The 22386-nt window shown below is 48.8% G+C and overlaps 1 protein-coding gene across 6 annotated transcripts in view; it reads right to left on the minus strand.

Moving 5' to 3' along the window:
• TTLL5 (tubulin tyrosine ligase like 5) overlaps positions 1-22386 on the minus strand; it is a 238586-nt gene that overhangs the window by 33263 nt on the left and 182937 nt on the right. For all 6 annotated transcript variants that reach the window (XR_012646125.1, XM_074998793.1, XM_074998790.1 and 3 more), the window contains exon 30: positions 14188-14377. Coding sequence is in view for 5 of the 6 variants with exons in the window: in XM_074998793.1 (XP_074854894.1) it covers positions 14188-14377 (190 nt within the window). In the remaining variant the exon portion in view is untranslated. The remainder of the gene's footprint in view (positions 1-14187; positions 14378-22386) is intronic.

Below are 22386 nucleotides of genomic sequence, written 5' to 3' on the forward strand. Positions count from 1 at the left end.
ACTTTATGTTCTATATATCCAACATCTGCTCCCAGAAAAAAAAAATACCTGGAATAAATGCTGCAAGTGAAATAAATAATCTCGAAACCTGAGAATAACAGAATCACAAGCAATAAGCAGAAATGAAGCTTTATAAAGATTAGCTCATCAGACAAACATAACTGCCTTTTTGGACAGAATTACAAAATAAGAGAGTAAAATTTGCGGGGCTTTGGATGTTTGTGACACATTTTCTACAGTTTTCTATTAAATCTATTCACAAAAATCAGTCAGATCAGCTTGGTAGAAATCTGGCTGCATGACTAAAAGGCGCAAAAAGTAATGTTAATTGGCAAAATACTGAGTATTGCGAAGAGATGTCTATCGTGGAGCTACAGTGATCAGTATAAGGGCTAATCTTATGAAAGGACTTCATTTATAATCTAGAAAAAGGAGAGCATGCTAATAGAATTCACAAATTATAGTACAGTGGGTCTTTGTAAAACTTTTGAGGAGGAAAGGGACTATGTCTTGATACAGGCTAAAATAAACCGCATATGCCTTTTCCCTCTACCTGACCCTTTGTTTGAAGTTTGTTTTCTTAAACTGTGAGTTTTTTGGGATGCAAACTGGGTTTTATAACATATTTGTAAAACATTCATCACAGTCTGCACACTGCCATAATAAAAATAAAAGAAATAAATATGATGAGGTTAGAAACGGGGTGTAGGGTTGTGGGGGGCAGAACTTCATTCAACACACTGTCACTGACTTCAGTGGAGCTATTTTATCTTACAGTAGAACTTCAGAGGTACGAACACCTCAGGCATGGAGGCTGTACTTAGCTCTCAGATGTTCATAATCCTGACAATGTGAGATGGCTGTTCTTTCAAAAGTTTACAACTGTACACTGACGTAATACAGCTTTGAAACTTCACCATGCAAAAGAAAAAAAAAATTAACCATCTTAATTTAAATGAAACAAGCACAGAGATAGTTTCCTTGTCTCATCAAATCTTTTTTTTTAAATAACATTCCTTTTTTTTAGTAGTTTACCTTTAACACAGTACTGTACTGCATAGTATTTGGGGTTTTTTGTTTGTTTCTGCTGCCTCATTGCATGCTTCCAGTTACAAATGAGGTGGGTGGCTGACTAGTGAATTTGTAACTCTGGTGTTCAAAACTCTGAGGTTCTACTATACATAAAGATCTGAACCCACAGATAGCAAATAAAAAATTGATTCACCTTGGAAAACTGCAATTAACACATTTGCAGAAAAACAATCCAAGGGAGAAAACAGGGGAAAAGAACTGGATGAAGGAGAGAAAGGTGGGGGGCGGGAGGGAGCTAATTAATCTTTAATGCAACAGGGTATCCAAAAAGGTCAATGAAGGTTAGCCTGCTCTGAAAGAGGCCTTGCATCCCAAATCAAAGGGGCATGGGGGAGTTCCAGTGCAGCCGTACCTGCTTTGAATGCCCCACATTCCCAGTGAGACACTGACAAATTGGAGTACATCCAGAAAAGAGTAAAAAGAAGTGAATTATGGGGAAAATTAAATTTCCTTAGCTCAGCGAAGCACCAACTAATTTGGGAATATGCAGCTTTCTGAAGTGTATGAAGAACAAGAATTATTTAGCAACTGAGCATAAACTGAACACAGTATTCATATCAGAAAACTATTTAACCTACTGATTGAAACAGTAACGAGGAGTGATGCCAGTATTCATTATCATTTGTGCAGTGCAGGAGGAGGGGAACCCACCAGCCTGTGGTCTGAATCCAGACCACAGTTTGCCTGGATCCAGAACCAGAGGCCTGGGCCTCTTCTCTGAGGATCTGGCCTGCGGCAGGGTAGGGGATGGGATACCTGAGACTTGTGGGCTGTAAGAGGCAAACTGGGGCCATATGTGGCCAATGGGCTTTGACATGGCGGGGGGGCGGGTACAGGAAGTGGTGTCACCACTGCTCCTGCTTCCCCTCCCTTGGCTGGGGGAACAGCAGTGTAGCACTGCCTGCTGAGAGGCTTCCCCCATCACTCTGGCCAGCATTTAGTAGATTTAATGTTTTATCTTACCCTTTCTGTCCCGCCTTCCACCTGAGGCCTTCCACCTCTCTGCCTCTTCCCTGAAGGTCCTGCCCTTGCTCTGCTTTCTCTTGCCCCCTGCTTCACTCCTTCCCCAAAACCCCTGCCTGCCAGCCACTTCCGGCTTTCCTCCCTCTCCCAGACTCCATCCAGAGTTGCCAAACAGCTGTTTGGTGGCGCTGACCATCAGCCACGGCTGGTGGGTACTGAGCACTCAGAGTCAGCGCCTATGCAAAATCAATGAAGTAATTTGCCTGAGGTCCCCACAATAACCTGGCAGAACCAGGAATAGACATATGGTCTCCTGAGTCCCAGGCCAGTGTCCTATTCACAAGACCAGGTGTGCTGCACTGCTCTAAACTCAGGAGTCTGAGGTGAAGATCTTATTCTCCTCTGTACCATTCCCCAGCACTGGGCTGATTGAGTCTACAAATTCTCCTACCAGGCCACTTGCCCTTAACCCACATTACACACAGTGCTGCAAGTCAGGGATGGGGAACCCTTCTGGGTCAGGGGCCACTGATCCACACAAAAATCAGCTGGAGACAACACAAAAGTGAGAAGCAAAAAACAAAACACAAAAAAGACCCAACGCCCACTGATGTGGCCTCCATCTGAGACCCCTCAATCTCCTCGTGTTCCAGCCCATGGGGGGTGGGAGGAATGGAGGGAGGGCAGAGATTCAGGGCTTCTCCCTGGCTAACTCTTCTGTGAGCCTGGGGCTAGTAGATTGTGGACCTCTCTAGGAACTGGGGTGAGACCCAAAAACGAAGGATTCAGTGTACAGGATGGGGCTGCTAGGGAGCGGGTTGGGGATGGGTGTGGGGGTGTGGGGTCTGGGCAGGTGCTTGAATGCAAGAATGGGCTGGAAATGTTGGGTCTGGATGAAAGGTAGGTTGCAGAAGTGGGCTGGAAGTACAGAGTCTGGGCAGGAGACAGAGTACAGGAAGGGAGTGGGAATGGGAGGCCTGGGTGGTAGGGTGTAGGAACAGAGTGGGGCTGGGAGATCTGGGCAAGAAAGGAGTGCAGGAGCAGGCTGGAGGTGGGGGTCTGGGCACGAGGTAGGGTGTAGGATGGGTCTGGGATTGGGGGTCTGGGCAGGAGGTTGGGTGCAGGAACGGGCTGAGGGTAGGGATCTGAGCAGAACAGTGGTGCAGAGCTGCTTCCTCCTGCTACCAGGAAGAGCCTGCTGGCAGGCTCTGGCCCTGGCTTGCCTGAACCCAGTCTGTGAGGGCTGGATTCCTTCCTTTCCCACAGCAAGGAGCTGGTGGTAGCACTGAAGTCTCACAGGGAGGCCATGGGGCTGGAGCAGCAGTGGGTGCTCCCTACTGCGGGGGGGTTGGGGATGGGAGTGGTTTGAGCCCTGAGCATTGTGGGCCAGATCTAGACAATCTGCAAGCTGGATCTGGCCCATGGACAGTAGCTTTCCCATCCCTGCTAAGTGCTCTCAGAAGCAGGAACAATTCCCAGATCGATGCAGATTTTTTTTTTACTTTTTGCAATTAATTTTCTTGGATCAGAGCAACAAAAGTTCATTGTATCCAGGCTGCACTCCCAGCGCTGTGAGTGTGCAGTACATGGGAAGCCCTCAGCAAGGTGTGCAAGCTGTCAAAGACCCATTGATGCTACCCCAACCTCCCCCAATCCCAGGCAGCCTGCCTGCGAGAACACATGGTTTTTGTGGGCCCTACTTTCAGCATGCCAATAAATACTTCTCATTCCCACCCTCCAAGCCAGGCTGCTTGAGAAAAGGAATGGGGGAAAACTAATCAGCATGAGATGCTGTCTCAGAAAAGAGCTTTTTGTTGGTGCAAGTCTAAGATGTGAGAAGGGAGTGGGAGGTCTGGGTGGTAGAGTGTAGAAGCATGGCGGGGGTGGGAGGTTTGGGGGGAAAGGGGTGCAGAAGCAGGCTGGAGGTGGGGGTCTGGGGGTTTGGGCAGGAGGTAGAGTGCAGGATAGATCTGGGGTTGGAGAAAGCAAGAAGAAGGAAATGATGAATGAGGGGAGGAAGGAGACAGAGAGAGAGATGGAGGAAAAGGTTTTAAGTATTCTATGTTGTGCACAGAGTGAGCTAGTCACCTGCTCCAGAATCGTCCCCTTATATCCAGCTGCTACAATGATTATGTACTTTCCTGATGTGCCTTTGCCGCACAACACATTTGTGTCATTGGCCAGAAGGATGTTTCATCATCCCAAAGCGTTCAGGCCCAGGCACTGGGAAGTGGGAAACAACAGGAGAACCTGGGTGAAGCAAGCAGGACAGTGGATGAGGGGACAGACAACAGTAAATGTATTGGGATGGGAGTTGGACAGCTTCAAAAACTGCTGGATCAGTTCTCCAAAGCGTGCAAGGACTTTGCGCTTACCATCAGTCTAAAGAAGACAAACGCACTAGGTCAGGATGTTGCTGAATCCCCATCAATCAGCATTGACAACTATATGTTAGAGGTCGTCCACGAGTTCATTTACCTCGGGTCTACCATCACTGACACCCTGTCGTTGGACACTGAGCTAAATAGGAGGATCGGAAAAGCGGCCACAACTCTGTCCAGACTCAGCAACAGAGTGTGGAATAACAACAAGCTGTACACTCACACCAAAATGCAAGTCTACAGAGCCTGCACCCTCAGCACCGTCCTTTATGGCAGTGAGACTTGGACCCTATATGCCCGACAGGAAAAGAGGCTGAACATCTTCCACTTGCGCTGCCTCAGGTGCATCCTTGGAATACCATGGAAGGACAGAGTGACCAGCACCGCCGTCCTCGAGCAAGCTGGAATCCCAACCATGCACACCCTCCTCAGGCAGCGTCGGCTCCACTGGCTTGGCCACGTCCACAGGATGAATGATGGAAGGATTCCAAAAGACATCCTGTATGGTGAGCTAGCCTCTGGCAAAAGACCTGCCGGACACCCCCAGCTGCGCTACAAAGATGTCTGCAAGAGAGACCTCAGAGAGGTAGACATCGAGCTGGACAACTGGGAAGAACTAGCAGACAACCGCGGCAGATGGAGGCAGGGGTTACACAAGGGCCTTCAGAAGGGCGAGATGAGGATCAGACAGCTAGCAGAGGAGAAGCAAGCGCACAGAAAGCACAAAGAGAAGTTACTCACCTGTAGTGACGATGGTTCTTTGAGATGTGTCCCCGTGGGTGCTCCACAGTAGGTGTCGGGCTCGCCCGGCGCCGCACATTGGAATTCTTCTAGCAGTTTCCACTGGATCGCGCATGCGCCAATGCGCACCGCTCCATTGCGTGCCCTTGGTCATGTGCGCGATCCAGTCCCCGCCAGTTCCTTGACCAACCACCACAGATGCTCCTGAAAAACACTGGACAGAGATCCGAAGCGGGGAGGATGGGCGGGTGGTGGAGCACCCACGGGGACAGATCTCGAAGAACCATCGTTACTACAGGTGAGTAACTTCTCTTTCTTCTTCGAGTGGTCCCCGTGGGTGCTCCACAGTAGGTGACTACCCAGCAGTAACCCCAAGTAAGGAGGTGGGTACTCGATTCATGTGCAGCTTGCCCTCGAGAGGACTGCTGTCAACAGACGGGTATCCTCATCAAACACCCGATGCAGGGTGTAATGCTTGGCGAAGGTGTCATAGGATGACCAAGTCACCGCTCTACAAATGTCTTTCAACGCGATTCCCTTGAAGAAGGCCGTTGATGCCGCCACCGCTCTGGTGGAGTGAGGCCTAGGCGGGGCCAGCAAAGGGGTCTTTCAAAGCTCGTAGCACAGTTTTATACAGGACACAATGTGCTTTGAAATTCTCTGGGAACAGAGGCCTTCCATTTTTGACCTGGGAGCGAGAGACACCAGCAGCCTTCCCATTTTCTGGAAGGACTTGGTTCTGTCTATGTAAAAGGCCAACGCCCTGCTCACATCTAGGAGATGCAGGCGCGCCTCCTTGCTGGAGCTGTGAGGCTTTGGGTAAAACGAGGGGAAGACTATTGGTTCGTTAAGATGGAACTCCGAGGAAACTTTTGGAACAAAGGCTGGGTGTAACCGTAAGATCACCGCCTCCTTTGAGAATACTGTGCAGGGCAGTGTTGCCATCACTGCTGCGAGCTCGCTCACCCTGCGGGCTGACGTAATCGCAAGAAGGAAAGTCATTTTCATGGTAAGGAGTCGGAGGGGTACCGTGGCTAATGGTTCGAACGGTGGTCCTGATAGCGTGTGGAGCACCAAGTCCAAACTCCATGACGGTGGTAGCGGTTTTCGAGGGGGGTACAGGTTTACCAGCCCCTTCAAGAACCTTGTGACGATAGGGTGGGTGAATACGGTGGGCCCTTTCTCTTTGTGCCGAAAAGCTGATATAGCTGCGAGGTGGACCTTTAGCGAGGACAGAGAAAGCCCGTCTCATTTGAGGTCCAATAGGTACTCTAGTATTAAAGTTACAGGAACGTCAAGAGGAGCTAATTGTTTGGTGGAGCACCAGGCACTAAAGCGTGCCCATTTTTGTTCGTAAGTCCTCCTGGTTGAGGTCCTTCGGCTACACTCTAAGACTTGTCGCACTCCCTCCGTACACGTGCTCTCTAAGGCGCTGAGCCATGGATTAACCATGCTTGTAGGCGGAGTCCCTGAGGGTGCGGGTGCACTATGGACCCCTGAGCCTGCGTGAGTAAGTCCAGCACTTCCGGTAGGGGGAGTGGTGGACGATCTGACATGCGCAGAAGCAAGGGAAACCATTGTTGCCGGTCCCAAGTTGGAACTATGAGTATCATGTGAGCTCTTTCCCTTCTGGCTTTCTGCAGAACCTTGTGGATAAGTGTTGTGGGGGGAAACGCGTAGAGTAGAGGGCCCTTCCATGAGATCATGAATGAGTCCCCCAGGGACCCCTGCCCTATTTCTGCTCTGGAGCACTACTGGGGACACTTCTTGTTGTACTGGGTGGCAAACAAATCGACTTGGGGAAGCCCCCAGGTGCAAAATATGCGTCGTAGCAGGTCGGAGCGGATCTGCCATTCGTGCGTGAGTGCGAAGCGCCTGCTCAGTTGATCTGCCTTCATGTTGTGAGCGCCCGGCAAATACGAGGCTTTCAACGTTATGTTGTTGGCAATGCACCAATTCCACAGTCGGACTGCTTCCATGCATAATGCACGGGATCGTGCCCCTCCTTGTCGATTGATGTAGAACATAGTGGAGGTATTGTCAGTATTAATCCCGACTACTTTGCCGTGCAGCTATTTCCGAAAATGTCTGCACGCATTGAACACTGCTCTGAGCTCCAGTATGTTTATGTGCAGTGTCTGTTCCAGAGGGGACCATAGCCCTCGAGTCACCTTGCTGCCAATGTGCGCTCCCCATCCTATGTGGGAGGCGTCGGTTGTAAGAAAAATAGAAATTTGTGGTTGGTGGAAGGGCACCCCCACTAGCAGGTTCTTGGGATTTTCCCACCACGCTAGCGATCTCCGTACCTCTGTTGTGGGCGATACTACCCTGTGGACGGTGTGGGATGCCGGTTTGTAAACACTCGCCAGCCAATGCTGCAGGCTTCGCATGTGTAACCTGGCATTCTGTACCACAAATGTAGCTGCCGCCATGTGCCCCAACAGTTGTAGGCACGTTAGGACCGGCACCGCGGGGCTGTACATCATGACTAGCACCAAGGAGTTGATGGTGCGGAAGCGGGCGTCGGGCAGGTATACTCTTGATGCGATAGAGTTTATGCGCGCCCTTATGAACTCTATATCTTGCGTGGGTTCGGTCTTTGACTTTCCAATGTTGATAACTTGGACCAGCAAAGTAAACATGTTCGCGGTGACGCGTATCATGCGTAGGACCTCTGCCTTTGAGGCCCCTTTCAGTAGACAGTCGTCCAGATATGGAAAAACAAACATGCCCTGCCTGTGCAGGTAAGCTGATACCACTGCCAGGGTTTTGGTAAAGACTCTGGGTGCTGAGGATAGGCCAAACGGAAGAACCCTGTATTGGAAATGTTCCCCGCCGACCGTGAACCGGAGGAAGTGTCTGTGTGCCAGGTGGATTGTTATATGAAAGTAAGCATCATGTAAGTCGAGGGCTGCAAACCAGTCTCCATCGTCCAGTGCCGTAAGTATGGAGGCAACTGTAATCATCCGGAAGCACTGCTTGCGCAAGTATCAGTTGAGGCCCCGCAGGTCCAAAATTGGCCTCCAGCCTCCTGTTTTCTTCTCTGTTAGGAAGTAGCGTGAGTAAAAACCTTTCCCTTGGAATTGTTCTGGCACTCTTTCTGCCGCCCCGATGAACATGGGGGGATCTACCTCCTGCTTCAGCCTCGCCTCGTGGGAAGTGTCCCTGAGAGGAGGCTGGGTGGGAGGTTTCATTGGTGGAAGTGACTGGAAGGGGATCGTGTACCCCGTGGCTATAATTTCCAGCACCCATTTGTCTGTTGTGATCTTTTGCCATTGGGAGTGGAACTGTTTGCGGCAATGATGGAACATGAGGTGAGAGTGGCATTGAGCGATGGTGTTGATAGTGCAGTCCTCGACATACCCGTCAAACTTGCTGCCTCTGGGCTTGCCCCGAGGGTGCACGACTTTGCTGAGGATGTCGCCTGGGGGCCCTGTACTGCTGCTGCTGTTGATGGCGTCCTTGGTCATAGCCTCGCTGATATTGTGCACGTTGTGGTTGGTAAGCATAGCGCCTTTGCTGAGGATAGAATTTCTTTTTCTTGTATGGAGGAGTGTAGGTACCCAAGGCCTTAAGTGTGGCCCTCGAATCTTTGCTAGAGTGGAGGACCGAGTCAGTTGATTCCGCAAACAGCTTTTGCTTGTTGAAGGGAAGATCCACGATCTTCGCCTGTAGATCTCTGGGGATATCAGACGTCTGGAGCCAGGATTCCCTACGCATTACCACTGCTGCGGCTGTTGAGCGTGCCGCTGTGTCCGCCACGTCCAGGGCAATCTGAACTCCCGTTCACGATGCCGCGTAGCCCTCTTGGACAATCGCCTTTAACACTGGCTTCTTGTCCTCCAGAAGTGAATCCATGAGAGAGGTGAGTCTTGAGTAATTGTCAAAGTTATGGTTTGATAAATGTGCCGTGTAGTTTGCCATTCTCAATAATAGGGTAGAGGAGGAGTAGACCTTCCTGCCGAACAGCTCTAATTTCTTAGCATCTTTATCCGACCCCCCTGATTTGTACTGAGACGTCTTTGACCTCTGCTGGGACAATTCGACCACCAAAGAATTGGGCTGTGGGTGGCTAAACAGGAACTCCATGCCCTTGGCTGGGACGAAGTACTTCTTATCTGCCCTTTTGTTCGTAGGCGGAATAGAGGCCGTAGTCTGCCATATGTTAGTGGCTGACTCCATAATGGCTTTGTCCAGAGGGATAGCAATTTTAAAAGAAGCCGAGGGTCTCAAATTTTTCAGGAGTTTATGGTGCTTCTCCTGTACCTCTGCTATTTGAATGTCCTGCGTATATGCTACTCTTTTGAACAGCTCTTGGAATTGTTTAAGGTCATCCGGAGGGGAAACATCGCCGGGGACAATCGCCTCATCTGGGGAGGATGAGGAGGAACTGCTGGGGTAAGCCTCCCCCATGTCCTCTGGCTCCCGAGTTCGCTGGTATGCTTGCTCCCTTGTGGGCTGTGAAGGAAAGTCTTGGGACTCTGGACCCAATTCCCCCTGGAACAACTGCGTTCCTCTCCCAGAGCGATAGTGTACACGGGAGTATTGACGAGGAGTGGGAGAGGATCTGCCCCTGGATCTGGACCTCCGATGTCGGTGTTCACTATGATGTGGACGGCCATAGCGACATGGGCAAGGGCCCGGTGATGGAGACCTGGACCACGATCGGGGAATGTACCCATGATGTCTGGGAGAGTGGGATCTCCGTGATGACATTGATAATGGTGAAGCTGGTTTGTGATAGTACTCAAGGGGATCCATGCCCAAAAATGGTGAAGGTGGCCTGAGCCACGGCGAAAGTGTTTGGAGGAACGGAGAGGGAGGCCTGAAATAAGCCAGTGGAGTTGCTGCCCGGCGATGCGGCGTGTGTATCTCTGGAGGGGGGCTGGGTGACAAGGGCATGGCAGCCCTGTCTGGAGATGGACTGAGGTGCCGGGTTTTGGCTCTAGCCTTCCCCTTCCCCTGCAGGGTGGGCGCCACGCCCTCCTGTGCCGGGGATCTTGGCCCCATTGTTGGCGTCGCGCTCGGTACCATCATCAGCGGTGCCGTGCGGGTAGCTTCCTCCGGCGCCGGTAGGCCCCATGCTGGGTGCCCCTGCGCCGTCAGCGCCGCCGATTCCGGCGCTTGCCGCGCTGGCGCTCGCGGTGACTTCCGTGCCGACTGCTGTATAGTCGGAGTCCCGGCCTCGGCCACGTGCGCTACTGCGCTGCCGCTTTCACCAACTGGTGGCTGAGGGCTCTGTGTTCCGCTCGTCCTGCTCGCTGGGACCTCTGGCAAGGATCGAGCCGGGGAGAGTTTCTTCTTCTTCTGCACAGAAGGGGTCAAAGAGGCTGCCTTCCTTGTATGTGACCCAGAGGGCCCTTCTGTGTGAGGCTTCTCCGGTGGCTCAGGCTGGAGCGCCTTATCAAACAAGATCATTTTGAGCCTCATTTCTCTGTCCTTCCTGGCCCTGGCTGTAAGCTTAGCACAGTGCGAACACTTCTGGGTAACATGAGACTCCCCCAGGCAACGAATGCACTCAGTATGCCCATCAGAGGCCGGCATAGCCTCGCGGCGTGACTCACACTTCTTAAACCCCGAGGAAGCCATCACGGTGAGTCTTTACTGTTAATCGGGTACTTAGCTGCTAATTAGCACGTTCTACCACCCAGATAACATTCACAGCCCTGAAGGTAGCGGACAGCTTAAAACAGCCTTCTTTGTCCGCGCCCCTTCCCTCCGTTCCTCTTCTCTCTTCTGTATTGTATGCCTTGCTTTTTTTTTCATCTTTTTCCTTTTTTTTTTTTTTTTTTAGTAGGAAAAGAAAAACAAGCTAACAAGGAAAAACAACTATCTTATCTGTCTCAGGCTAAAGAGCCAGAGCGGATTCCATCTGCAGCCGTTGGCAGTTGAGAAGGAACTGGCGGGGATCGGATTGCGCACATGACCGAGGGCGCGCAAGGGAGCGGTGCGCATTGGCGCATGCGCGATCCAGTGGAAACTGCTAGAAGAATTCCAATCTGCGGCACCGGGCGAGCCCGACACCTACTGTGGAGCACCCACGGGGACCACTCAAAGAAGAATAAGGACTTGCCAGACACCCACCACATCTGCAAGAGATGCAGCAAGGACTATCACTCTCGTGTGGGTCTTCATAGTCACACTAGACGCTGTAAATGAAGTCCTTAATTGAAACTATAAAGGGCGCGATCCATAGTCTATGCAGACTGAAGGATGCCTACTACTAGGGGGTTGGACAATGGTGAGAATGTATGGGAGTGGGAAGCCCAGGTGACAATGAATATGTATGGGAGGGGAAAGGCTGGAGTGACTGTGAACAAAAATGTGAGTGGTGGCCCAAGAGCAATGAGAGAAAGGAAGTGGGGAAACACAGATAAATAATGGTGAGTTGGGAAGGCAGGAGGCCAGAGTGAAAATGAGCAGGATAGTGACCAGCAAATGGTGAGTGGAAGGAAGTGAGGGATCGGAGCTTGAGCCCAAGTGAGTGACAGGAGGTAACGGGAGGGGGAGGAGAAGCTGTAAGGGTGGGTGGGGAGAACCAAACAGTGGTGAGTGGTGGGGACAGGACACACAGCAGTGAGCAGGAGAGGGAGATGGTGGTACAGCTGGCAACGGTAAGTCTGTTGGGATGGTGGGGAGAGTGTGGAGGTACTCAGGATACTAAGCAGGAGAAGTCAGTGTGACTATGCCTGGGACAGAGGATCTCTCTGCCACCAGGCAAAGGTGAGTGGGGTGGGGGGGTGTAGTCAAGACACTATCTGTTAAGACTTATCAGAACAAAAAGCAGTCAAGTAGCACTTTAAAGACTAGCAAAATAGTTTATTAGGTGAGCTTTCGTGGGACAGACCCACTTCTTCAGACCATAGCCAGACCAAAGAAGTGGGTCTGTCCCATGAAAGCTCACCTAATAAACTATTTTGCTAGTCTTTAAAGTGCTACTTGACTGCTTTTTGTTTTGATAGTGTATAGACTAGCACGGCTTACTCTCTGTTTCTGTTAAGACCTGGCTTTCATTACAAGAAAGTCTGAGAGCATGTCTATACTGCAATTAAAAGCCTGTGACTAGCCCATGACAACTGACTCAGGCGTGTGGGGCTGCTTAACTGCTGTGTAGATATTTGAGTTTGAGCTGGAGCCTGGGCTCTAGGACCTGCAAGGTGGTAGGGTCCCAAGGGTCAGGCTGAAGCCTGAATCTCTATGCTGCATTAAACAGTCCCTTAGCTCAGGAATGTGAGCCCTAATCAGCTGACACAGGCACATAGGTGTCTAATTGCCCTGCAGATATGCCCTGAGTATTAAGCAAACGCCATTCTTCTTTAATGACAATTTCAGAGCTGCCTGAGCCAGTGGAAAGGCAATGGCCTCAACTCTGCAGCTCTGAACTGTGCGGCTCAGAGGGAGAAGGGGAGGGAGAGTGGGGGTGGGAGGGGAGTGGAGGCTTAACAAAGAACCACTTTAACAGAAACTCCTGAGTAATGGCTCTGCCCTAGGCCAAAAATAACATCAGCTCAATGTCAGCAATTAGAAGAGGGCTCAGCCAGGCCCCCATGGTCAGCTCCAGCTTTCTCACAGGCACAGCTTGGGCCTGCAGTGCTACCCTAAGCTCAGCAGCAGCCACAGCTGCCCATCCAGAGCCCCTTGGACAGAGATGAAAGGAGGGTCTTCTGCTCCTGCTTACAGGGGTAGCAGGCAGGGAGGGGGTGGGGTGAGGAGGAGTTTGTGGAAGGAAAGGACACACTACAGACAGGCTCCTCCTAAAAGCTGCCACCTCCTCTGATTTCCCTCCCAGAGTGGTGGGAATGAGGCCATAAGCTGTTTTTTAGGAATTCTGCACTAACTAGCAGTTCATGTCCTTGATTGGTGATGGGGGCCCCACATGTTTAATTCTTGATTCTCTCTGAGGCCACCCCTGCCAAACTGCCCAGCAAATATCAGTAACTCCCCAACTAACCTGAGTCAAACAATCTGGGCTGAATGGAGACCCAAGAACCTGAAGAAACCCACTGCTATTCCAGTCCCTCAGTCACCAAGCAAAATGAAGGAAACCCTGCCCTCCATGATAACAGGGGTAAGCGGTGCTTTATAAACTTCTGCAGAATCTCCATTTGGGCCGTGGAGATGCTGCTCCAGACACAGCTGCTGAGACACAGCCATTCATTACATGGGAATCATACAAGAAACAAGGATCTTGATCCCATTTTCCTCCTGCCTTGAGAGCACCGTGTCTCCTCTATCCCTTACAATGGGGTCAAAGAGCTGAGTCTGTGCCAAACGGCTGAGTGCCTAGCAAGTAAAGGAAACATTAGATGCACTGACTAATAATGATGGTGAGTAGCAGGCCCTGGGAGGTATGTGAGAAGCTCAGACTTCAGCTCAGGTTCTATATCTGTGTCTACTATGTACCAAAGGATCTTAGAATATTCCTGTCAGAGATTAATGTTATTCCCTCAGAGGAAGGTTGGGGGTTTGGTCTTCATTGTGGCGACATCCTGTGCATAGGTATTGCAGTGCTGGCTACTTTTCAGGAGAGTGACTTGGTTGTCAAACCAGAGACCACCGATACCGATGTAGAAGGGCACAGACACATGCCAACACAGGTATGAGACTCTGGAAAATGGAGACACACAAATGTCTTAGTGACATCTATATTAGTACAACCACATGTGCCCTTGGTGGACACAGATATACTCCACTACAACTATGGGATTTACAGATAAAGAATTCCAATTAGGCTGGGCTCTGACTCAGGCACTAAATAGGATAGTGAGCAGCAGCATTCAGACTGCCATCTAAAGAAGGATCCTGACCCAGCAGGGAGGCCAAGAAAGACAGCAGCATAAGTGGCTATCAAAATCACTGAATGTAAATTCAGTCCTGTCCCAATAACCCACTAGCCGTGCTCCCTCCCAAAAAACTTGCATCATGTCTTAGATGTGAAACCGCCCAATGCTGGCCCACAGGTGTAGAAATTGGCAGCAGTCCTTCTCAGGCAGACTTCTGTCTCAATTACCTGGTGCCGGGCTCGGCTCTGCTCCAAGAGCTGTCGGGACTGAAGCTTCTGCTGCTGTAGTTGCTGCACAGCAAAATGGAGCTGATAGCTGCCAGCAGTTGGCTGATATTTGGGGTGTGCCAGCTGGCTTCCTGTCACCTTGCTGTAGACGCTGTTCTCTTCCCAGGCAAAGCTGTCACTCTTTAGAGCCCTGAAAAGAGAAGAGCCATCACACACGTTGTCCATCTCTTTGACCCTGTATGCAAAGCCAGGGGAGCTGCTGCTCACAGAGGATCACTTGTACCGTGACAGGCATGTAATTGGCAACAAGTGGGTAGCACACGCAAGTAGAACATATGATACAAATGCCACTTGTCAGCTGTGGGCATAGTAAGAAGGACCTGGCTCCAAACAGGGAAGTCTTGGTATTCTAGACTGGGAATGTGTTTCTATTCTTCCTACCAACTCTGAGGTCAACAACTGCAGAGAAACAAGAAAAGGGAAAAATCCAAGGGTGATATTGGGACATAACCATGGCTGCCTAGCTAACACCAAGTGGTGACAGAACAACAAATCGTCTTGTGGCACCTTATAAACTAATAGATATTTTGGAGCATAAGCTTTCGTGGGCAAAGACCCGCTTCATCAGATGCATGAGATCTCATGCATCTGATGAAGCGGGTCTTTGCCCACGAAAGCTTATGCTCCAAAATATCAGTCAGTCTATAAGGTGCCACAAGACTTCTTGTTGTTCTTGAAGCTACAGACTAACATGGCTACCTCTCTGATACAAGCGGTGATAGTTAGCCTTGAAGCCTTGAGTCAGGGATCCTCAGAGTTAAATGGCCAAGCTAAGAATTAGTGTAATTAGGGAGCTACATACTTCTCCACTAAACCCAGAGGCTTTGAAGATCACCTAGCAGACTGACATGGTCACAAGGTCTTCTGGAAAGCCTGGGACAGTTTAGCAATCCAGATTCCCTGTCGAGTTTGCCCACAAAACCTTCAAGTCCCAAAGCTTGACTCATTCTTTTCTCCCATTGTGCTCTACATCTAGACATTCTGTTTGTATCTCATGTTGCGAAATACAGACTTTCCTTACATTTCTGTGCACACTATAATTGACTAAGCTACAGATGATACTCATGTTTGCAGCCTTCTACTGCAAGTGCAGAGAAAGGGTTCTGAGTGAGGAGACGCCACTTCAGCTTCTTCATTTCATCAAGTTCTAACTCCCCATACCCCTCAATCAGCCATTGGAATGATTAACCAATGGACCTGTTTACCAACAGCCATTTAAAACCAAGACTGGATGAGTTCTAAAACATCTGCTTTAGGAACTATTTTGGAGAAGTTCTATAGTCTCCATTATGTAGGAGGTCAGACCAGATGATCACAGTGGTCCCTTCTGGCTTTGGAATCTATGAATTTATAAACCCCAGACTTCCCTGAAACTGGTATATTCTCTCCCATAATCCTGGCCATCAAACTGATTCAGAGTATCATCCTGAGGATGATCCTAAAAAGGCCAAACTCAGGGCTGCTGCTGAACTGCTATGAGGAGGAAGGAACACTTCAACAGGTTCAAGTGGATCCATCCTCACATCCAACCTCGCATCAGCAAAGAGCAAAGTAGCCTTTCCTACTTCCTGTGGGGCACCCACACCCCTCTGACCTATCAGGAGCATTTTTCAGGCCCCTCCATCACGCCCCACACCACAGGCCACCCCTCATTATAGAGCAAATGCAGCAAAATCCTGTATAAATGACTTTGGCCCTCACCTCATTGGGCCTTAAATTGTCCTTTATGCCTCTTTCTCAGCAGCTTGAGAGGCAGTGTAGACAATGACTCTACAGACCTGGGACTCTACAGACCTGGGACTTAGACAATCCCGGCTCTGCCATTGACTCAGTGGGTGATCCTGCCAAGTCACTGTGCCCCTCAATACCTCTGTTTCCCCTCCTGCCCTTTGTCTTCACTTTCTAAGCAGACAGTAACCTCTTTGGGGGCTGGGACTCTCTCTCACTATATAGTGCACCTAACGCAACAGGCCCTGACCTCATCATAATAAACTACATAGCTTCTAAATGTCCTCTCTATCTTTGGCATTTCACAATTCTTCATTTCCCCCCTCTTACAGTACCAGATTTACTTCACTCTAGCTCCCTTCCCTCCATCCTATCTCCTCTCATATATATTCCCTTTCCTACTGTTTCTGTTGTGGCTCCTTGACCATTTCTTTCCTTACCATTTACACCCAAACAAAATGAGAGAGAGCCAAACTCTTGGTTGCCTAGTGCATAGAAAGGGATGCCCCCTCTTTTCCTCAGGTAAGTAGTGCAGTCCTTGCTCCTCTTAACACTGCTAGAACCTGTCCTGCAACTCTGCCTGCAGTTGGTCAGCTCTGTGCATCACGCATATGCCACAGACTAAGAAGAGGAAATGAAGCTCCTCTGTCCTGTCCCCTACTGGCACAAGATGCCCCAGAAGTGTAAATACAAAGAAATGCATCACAGGGAATATTTTGAAATCCAGAAATGATCTCCACCTTCTGCCGCACTATCTGCCCTTGCTCCCAACACTAATTATTTATCAGGCTGCTGTCATGTGGGTCTTTTCTCATTTCTTTGGGAGTAACACTGCCCCTCCCACTGCATGGACCCTGACTATCCCCACTTCCAGGTGGTAAAGCCACTGGACTCTTCTGAAATCAGATGTGCTCCTCCCTGTGGAATTGGGGGCCATGCTTACAGTTGAGAAACACACAGAAGACTTTGCTGGGATTGGAATACGCTCTGCGGGCAGAGAGAATCACCAATGGAATCACTGCAGGCCATCCCTTGTAGAAACAAAAAACAAAAACAAACCAGCAATGACCACTGGCCACAGTAGATATGATGGTAATTTAAAAGCAAAGCTGGAATTAGTCTGGCACTCAGTAGGCAGCTTCAGGACCACCTTCTCATCAATGGCAATAAAGGCTCTTCAGGTGTGGTCCCTCGATTACAAACTACATACACTACACTCTATTCACCTATTTGCCCATGGTATGTAATTTCACTCACACCTTCAAATTCTCAACCTTATTGCACTGTAAAAGGTAGTGAGTGGATTTTGTACCTGACAGTCCATTTTCATGGTTGCATCTCTGCTCACATCCCATTCTGTCCCTGGAGCTTCCTGCTAATAATTCACCAAACACTACAGAGAACATGCAATGCTCTCCCTCTTTAGAGACTGAACCATCCTCTAGACATCAGTGTATTGGTGGTTTGAACTGTCTGACTCCCATTAAGCATTCTCCTTCTCCTTGGTGCATTTAACTGGCTCATCCTTCCAAACTGCTCAATACAGACTAAGAGTCCTACTGATCGTGGCTTCTTTCTGTAAACTCTCTGGGATGGGCACCTAAAGTTCTACAGTGCTCACTCAGTGCATATCCAACCTGACTGAGAATCAAGACATAATAGAGAACTAAGGTTTGTGAGGGTAAAGAGAGTCAAGCTGTCCTCAGGGCACTCAGTCAAGGTATCCAACTGACTAGCACTCAGAGCCTGCTCCAAATCTCCCAGAGATCTTCCTACATTTAAGAACCTACACAGTATAAATTCTATGCTTCGGTGAAAACAGAATGCTTGAAAAGCTAAAGACAGTGTTGCTGAACAGGGATTTGTCTTGAACATACATAAGCCACAATGAAGTGAAAGAGATACGTTAATGTGAGGTGAACACCTTTGAAGATAGCTTAAATTGCCCTATCTAACCAGCAAGACTTGCTGTTGAATGTGTCAAACACAAAGAAGACCCATATCTGTGTTTCAGGAAAAGGATGCAGGTGTTGCAGGAATCAGATATGAAGGTAATGAAGGAATATTCACTGAACTGGTCACTGTGAGCAGCAGTTGGTATCTTTCAGCAGGTGTCATACCAAAGATCTGAAGAGATCACATTTAACCTACACATCTGAGGCTGTGAGGGATGACTATGATGCTTGCAGACCAGGTGCCAACTTATGTCAAGGCCTCAGGTCACAGTGATAAGTGCATAGCTGGAAATCAATGTGGCTCACCTCTGTATTGCACGTGACACAACAGGATTGTTAAAATAGATTTTAAGAACATAACAACAACCGTAACTGGGTCAGCCCAAAGATTATCTAGTCTTGTTTCCTGTTTTCTGACAGTGACAAATGTCAGGTGTCCCAGAGAAATGAACATAATAGGTAGTATCAAGTGATCCCTCCCCTGTCATTTATTCCCAGCTTTTGATAAACAGAGGCTTGGGATACCATCTCTTACTATCCTGGGTAATAGACAATAATGGACCTCTCCTACATGAATTTATCTAGCTCTTTTTTGTACCTTGTTAAAATCCTCGTCTTCACAACATCCTATGGCAAGGAGTTCCACAGGTTAACTGTGAACTGCATGAAGAAATACTTCCTTTTGTTTGTTTAAACCTGCTACCTATTAGAGTTATAAAAATGTTTAGACTTTATGAAATGCTTGTAGAATAAAGAGGCAAGCATTAATCTTACTTCTAATATGGGTATCCCATGTTATAGGGCAGTGAGAGACAACCTAGGCTGAAGATTGGGCCGCACGAGTGGCTCTCCTTTATCTCAGTGGGTCACAAGATTGTTGCAACCGAGACCTGTATAGGGTAGTTTTGCTAACTGTGCTTGTGGAAGAATTCGAGGGGTGTGCTGATTGAATCATGGTAGCTACTCTTTGATTAGAGGCACAGGGAGCACGTGCCTCTCACATTGTTGTGTGCCCCATCAGCACACACCTCACTCTTGCTTTAAGTGTGTGTCACTTTTGGAATACCATAATGAAAAAAAATATGCAGACAAAACCTTGCAGAATCTGGCAACTCCATGCAGGGAGCAGCAACAGAAAATGAAGTGTCTTGGGGAACCACACATAGAACTCCAGTCAGCCACAGATTACCAACCACTGTTACAAGATATTATATAACTGTTTTCTAAATATAAAAATGTTTGCTAAGACTGTAAACCTCCACAGTTGGGAAGACGCTTCATCAAAATGAAATAACAGTTTACAAGAGGTTTCTGCTCCGCAACAAAACAAGGCCTATCGACACCAGGCAAACCATGGCGGAACATCAGTGAACAAAGGGCTGCAATTGCCACCATCAAGATGAAATGAGCACAAGCCCTCATCCCATCATAGACTGAATGCTGGGGGAAGGGAATAAAAATCCTCGTTAAAAGAAATTATGACTATTTTGCTTAGACTCTGGAAAGAGTGATATTTCTAAGCATGATCAAGGATTCACTAACTTGCTTAGTTTGATTACACCCAGAAGGGTATAAAGCACTTGCACATGTAGCAGCTACTATCACCTACTGAAACCTAAGACAATTACTCATTTCTGAGTAACAAGTAGCCCTGTAGCACCTTAAAGACTGACAATTTATTAAGTAGTGAGCTTTCATGGGTAAGACCAACTTCTTCAGATTTTTGGAGTAGAGAATTGGAATCCAGGGTTTATACAGCAGGGAAGATATGGGGGAGGGGAGAAAGGAGGGGACAAAGGGGGTCACCTGTCACTACTAGGACCCTGAGATGAAGCAAATTAAGTTAAGTAGGATGTGTGCCACTCCTGTGAATGATCAAATGTGGGGAAACTGCCCTTGTAACACATAAGAAAATTGAGATCTTAGTTAAAGCCCAATTTAAATGTGTCAAATTTGGAAATGAATTTCAATTCAGAGTGCACACTTTCCTGCTTTAACCTTTTGAAATAACTCTTTTTTTCTTAACCCTAGTTAAGAAATCTTAAGTTAATTACAGGATTGGCTACAAGCATTGCCTTTGGTGACAAATTGCAGGTATAACTGATCTGGAGTCAGTGACTGACCCTTTGAGGCTGGGAGTAACCTCACTACTGTTGTGAGGGAAAATTTATCACAAGGGAAGGACTGCCTGTGTGACAAGATAGATAGAAACATAAAAGGGACAGTCTGTAACTCCTTGTTAAGGCTGTCATTTTGCTTGAGTTGTTCACATTTAAAACTTGGTTGGTGAAATCTAATTACAGAACACACAACCATTATGGGTTTTGGCCCTGGTTTGTAACAATCTGCCCAGAGATTGGCATCTACATTTGTGAACTACTCCAAACATCATAATAATGACACTGCCCATTTTACAACCAGCTCTGGCTCTGTGCCTTACTGATGATGGTCAGGGATTGTGGCCTGTGGTGGAGTGAAGTCCACTGTCTGAGACACAGAACAGAATACTTCAGAGGATTATTTGCCAGAGGCTCTGTATAACAATGGAACTGCATTCCTTTTCTCTTTCAGTTATCTGGTAATGGACATTAACTATCATGGATGGGGTGTTGTGGGTCCCAGTTTCAATGAATGCAGTGGGACTGTTAGCGTGATTTGGGTTCCCCTCTCCAAATATCCCTCTGAAGCATGTGTTTGCCTTTGGTCAGTAGGATGAACTCTTTCCTTTATTTAATCTGAATACAGTCTATAAGATTTACAGGGTCTACTCTAGCACAGTTCAGCTTGGATGTTCCTGGCCAGGAAAAACATATGGAAACCATGTTGCCACTATTTTGAGAACAGCCAGGATTGTAATCAGTTCTGGTTAACTAGTTTTCCTGTAGCAAAGACACAGTCTTTTATACAACTCACTTGCGGCTCCACGGTCCACAATGCTCCTCTATATGCAGCAAATCCCAGCCGTGCCCATATACAAAGACCACATCGGCATAAGTTGATTTCTGCCTGTTTCACTTTGATCGTTCATAAAACTCTTTTTGATTGGATGGGAAAGAAAGGTTACTCACTGTAGTAACGGTGGTTCTTTGAGATGTGTCCCCGTGGGTGCTCCACATTAGGTGTGTCGGGCTCGCCCGGCGCCGCAGATCGGATCTTCCAAGCAGTTTCTCCCAGACCGTGCATGCGCCAGTGCGCGCCGCTCCCTTGCGCGCTCCTGGCCACGTGCGCGATCTGCTCCCCGCCAGGTCCTTGACCAACCGCCTCGGATGCTCCTGCAAAACACTAAACAGAGATCTGAAGTGGGGAGGATGGGCGGGTAGTGGAGCACCCACGGGGACACATCTCGAAGAACCACCGTTACTACGGTGAGTAACTTCTCTTTCTTCTTCCAGTGTCCCCGTCGGTGCTCCACATTAGGTGACTACCCAGCAGTAACCCAAGATAGGAGGTGGGTAATCGGATTATGTGCAGCTTGTCCCCGAGAGGACCGCTGCAGAGAGACGGGTATCCTCTTGGAATACCCTGTGAAGGGCGTAATGTTTAGCGAAGGTGTCATAGGATGACCAGGTCGCCGCTCTGCAAATGTCTTTCAGCGCAACGCCCTTGAAAAAGGCTGTTGATGTCGCCACCGCCCTAGTGGAGTGAGCCCTGGGCGTGGCCAGAAAAGGAGTCTCTTTGAGTTCGTAGCACATTTTTATGCAGGATACGATGTGCTTCGAGATTCTCTGCGAAGAGAGACCTTCTCCTTTCGATTTGGGAGTGAGAGAGTCTAGGAGTCTATCCGTTTTCCGGAAGGACTTGGTCCTGTCTATATAGAAGGCTAGCGCCCTCCTCACGTCCAGGAGGTGTAGGCGCGCCTCTTTGTTAGAGTTATGAGGCTTTGGATAAAACGAGGGTAAAACAATAGGTTCGTTAATATGAAACTCAGAAGAAACTTTAGGAACAAAGGCTGGATGCAGCCGTATGGTTACCGCCTCCTTGGAAAAAACAGTGCAGGGTGGCATTGCCATAACTGCCGCAAGCTCGCTCACCCTGCGAGCTGACGTGATTGCGAGAAGAAAGGTCGTCTTTATCGTAAGGAGGCGGAGGAAAACCGTGGCCAAAGGCTCGAACGGTGGTCCCGTTAGCGCATTAAGCACCAGGTCCAAGTTCCACGAAGGTGGAAGCGGTTTCCGCGGGGGGTATAGGTTTACCAACCCTTTGAGGAACCTGGTAACCATGGGATGGGCGAACACCGTGTGCCCTTCCTCTTCGTGTCTGAACGCCGAAATGGCGGCAAGGTGGACCTTTAACGAGGATAGTGAGAGTCCTCCTCTCTTGAGGTCCAGTAAATACTCTAATATTAGAGATATAGGCACCGAAAGGGGGGCTAGCTGTTTGGTAGAACACCATGCCATGAAGCGAGTCCATTTCTGCTTGTAGGTCTTCCTGGTGGAAGTCCTCCTGCTACTTTCTA

The sequence above is a fragment of the Carettochelys insculpta genome, chromosome 6, assembly GCF_033958435.1.
Source record: "Carettochelys insculpta isolate YL-2023 chromosome 6, ASM3395843v1, whole genome shotgun sequence".
NCBI classification, from domain to species: Eukaryota; Metazoa; Chordata; order Testudines; family Carettochelyidae; genus Carettochelys; species Carettochelys insculpta.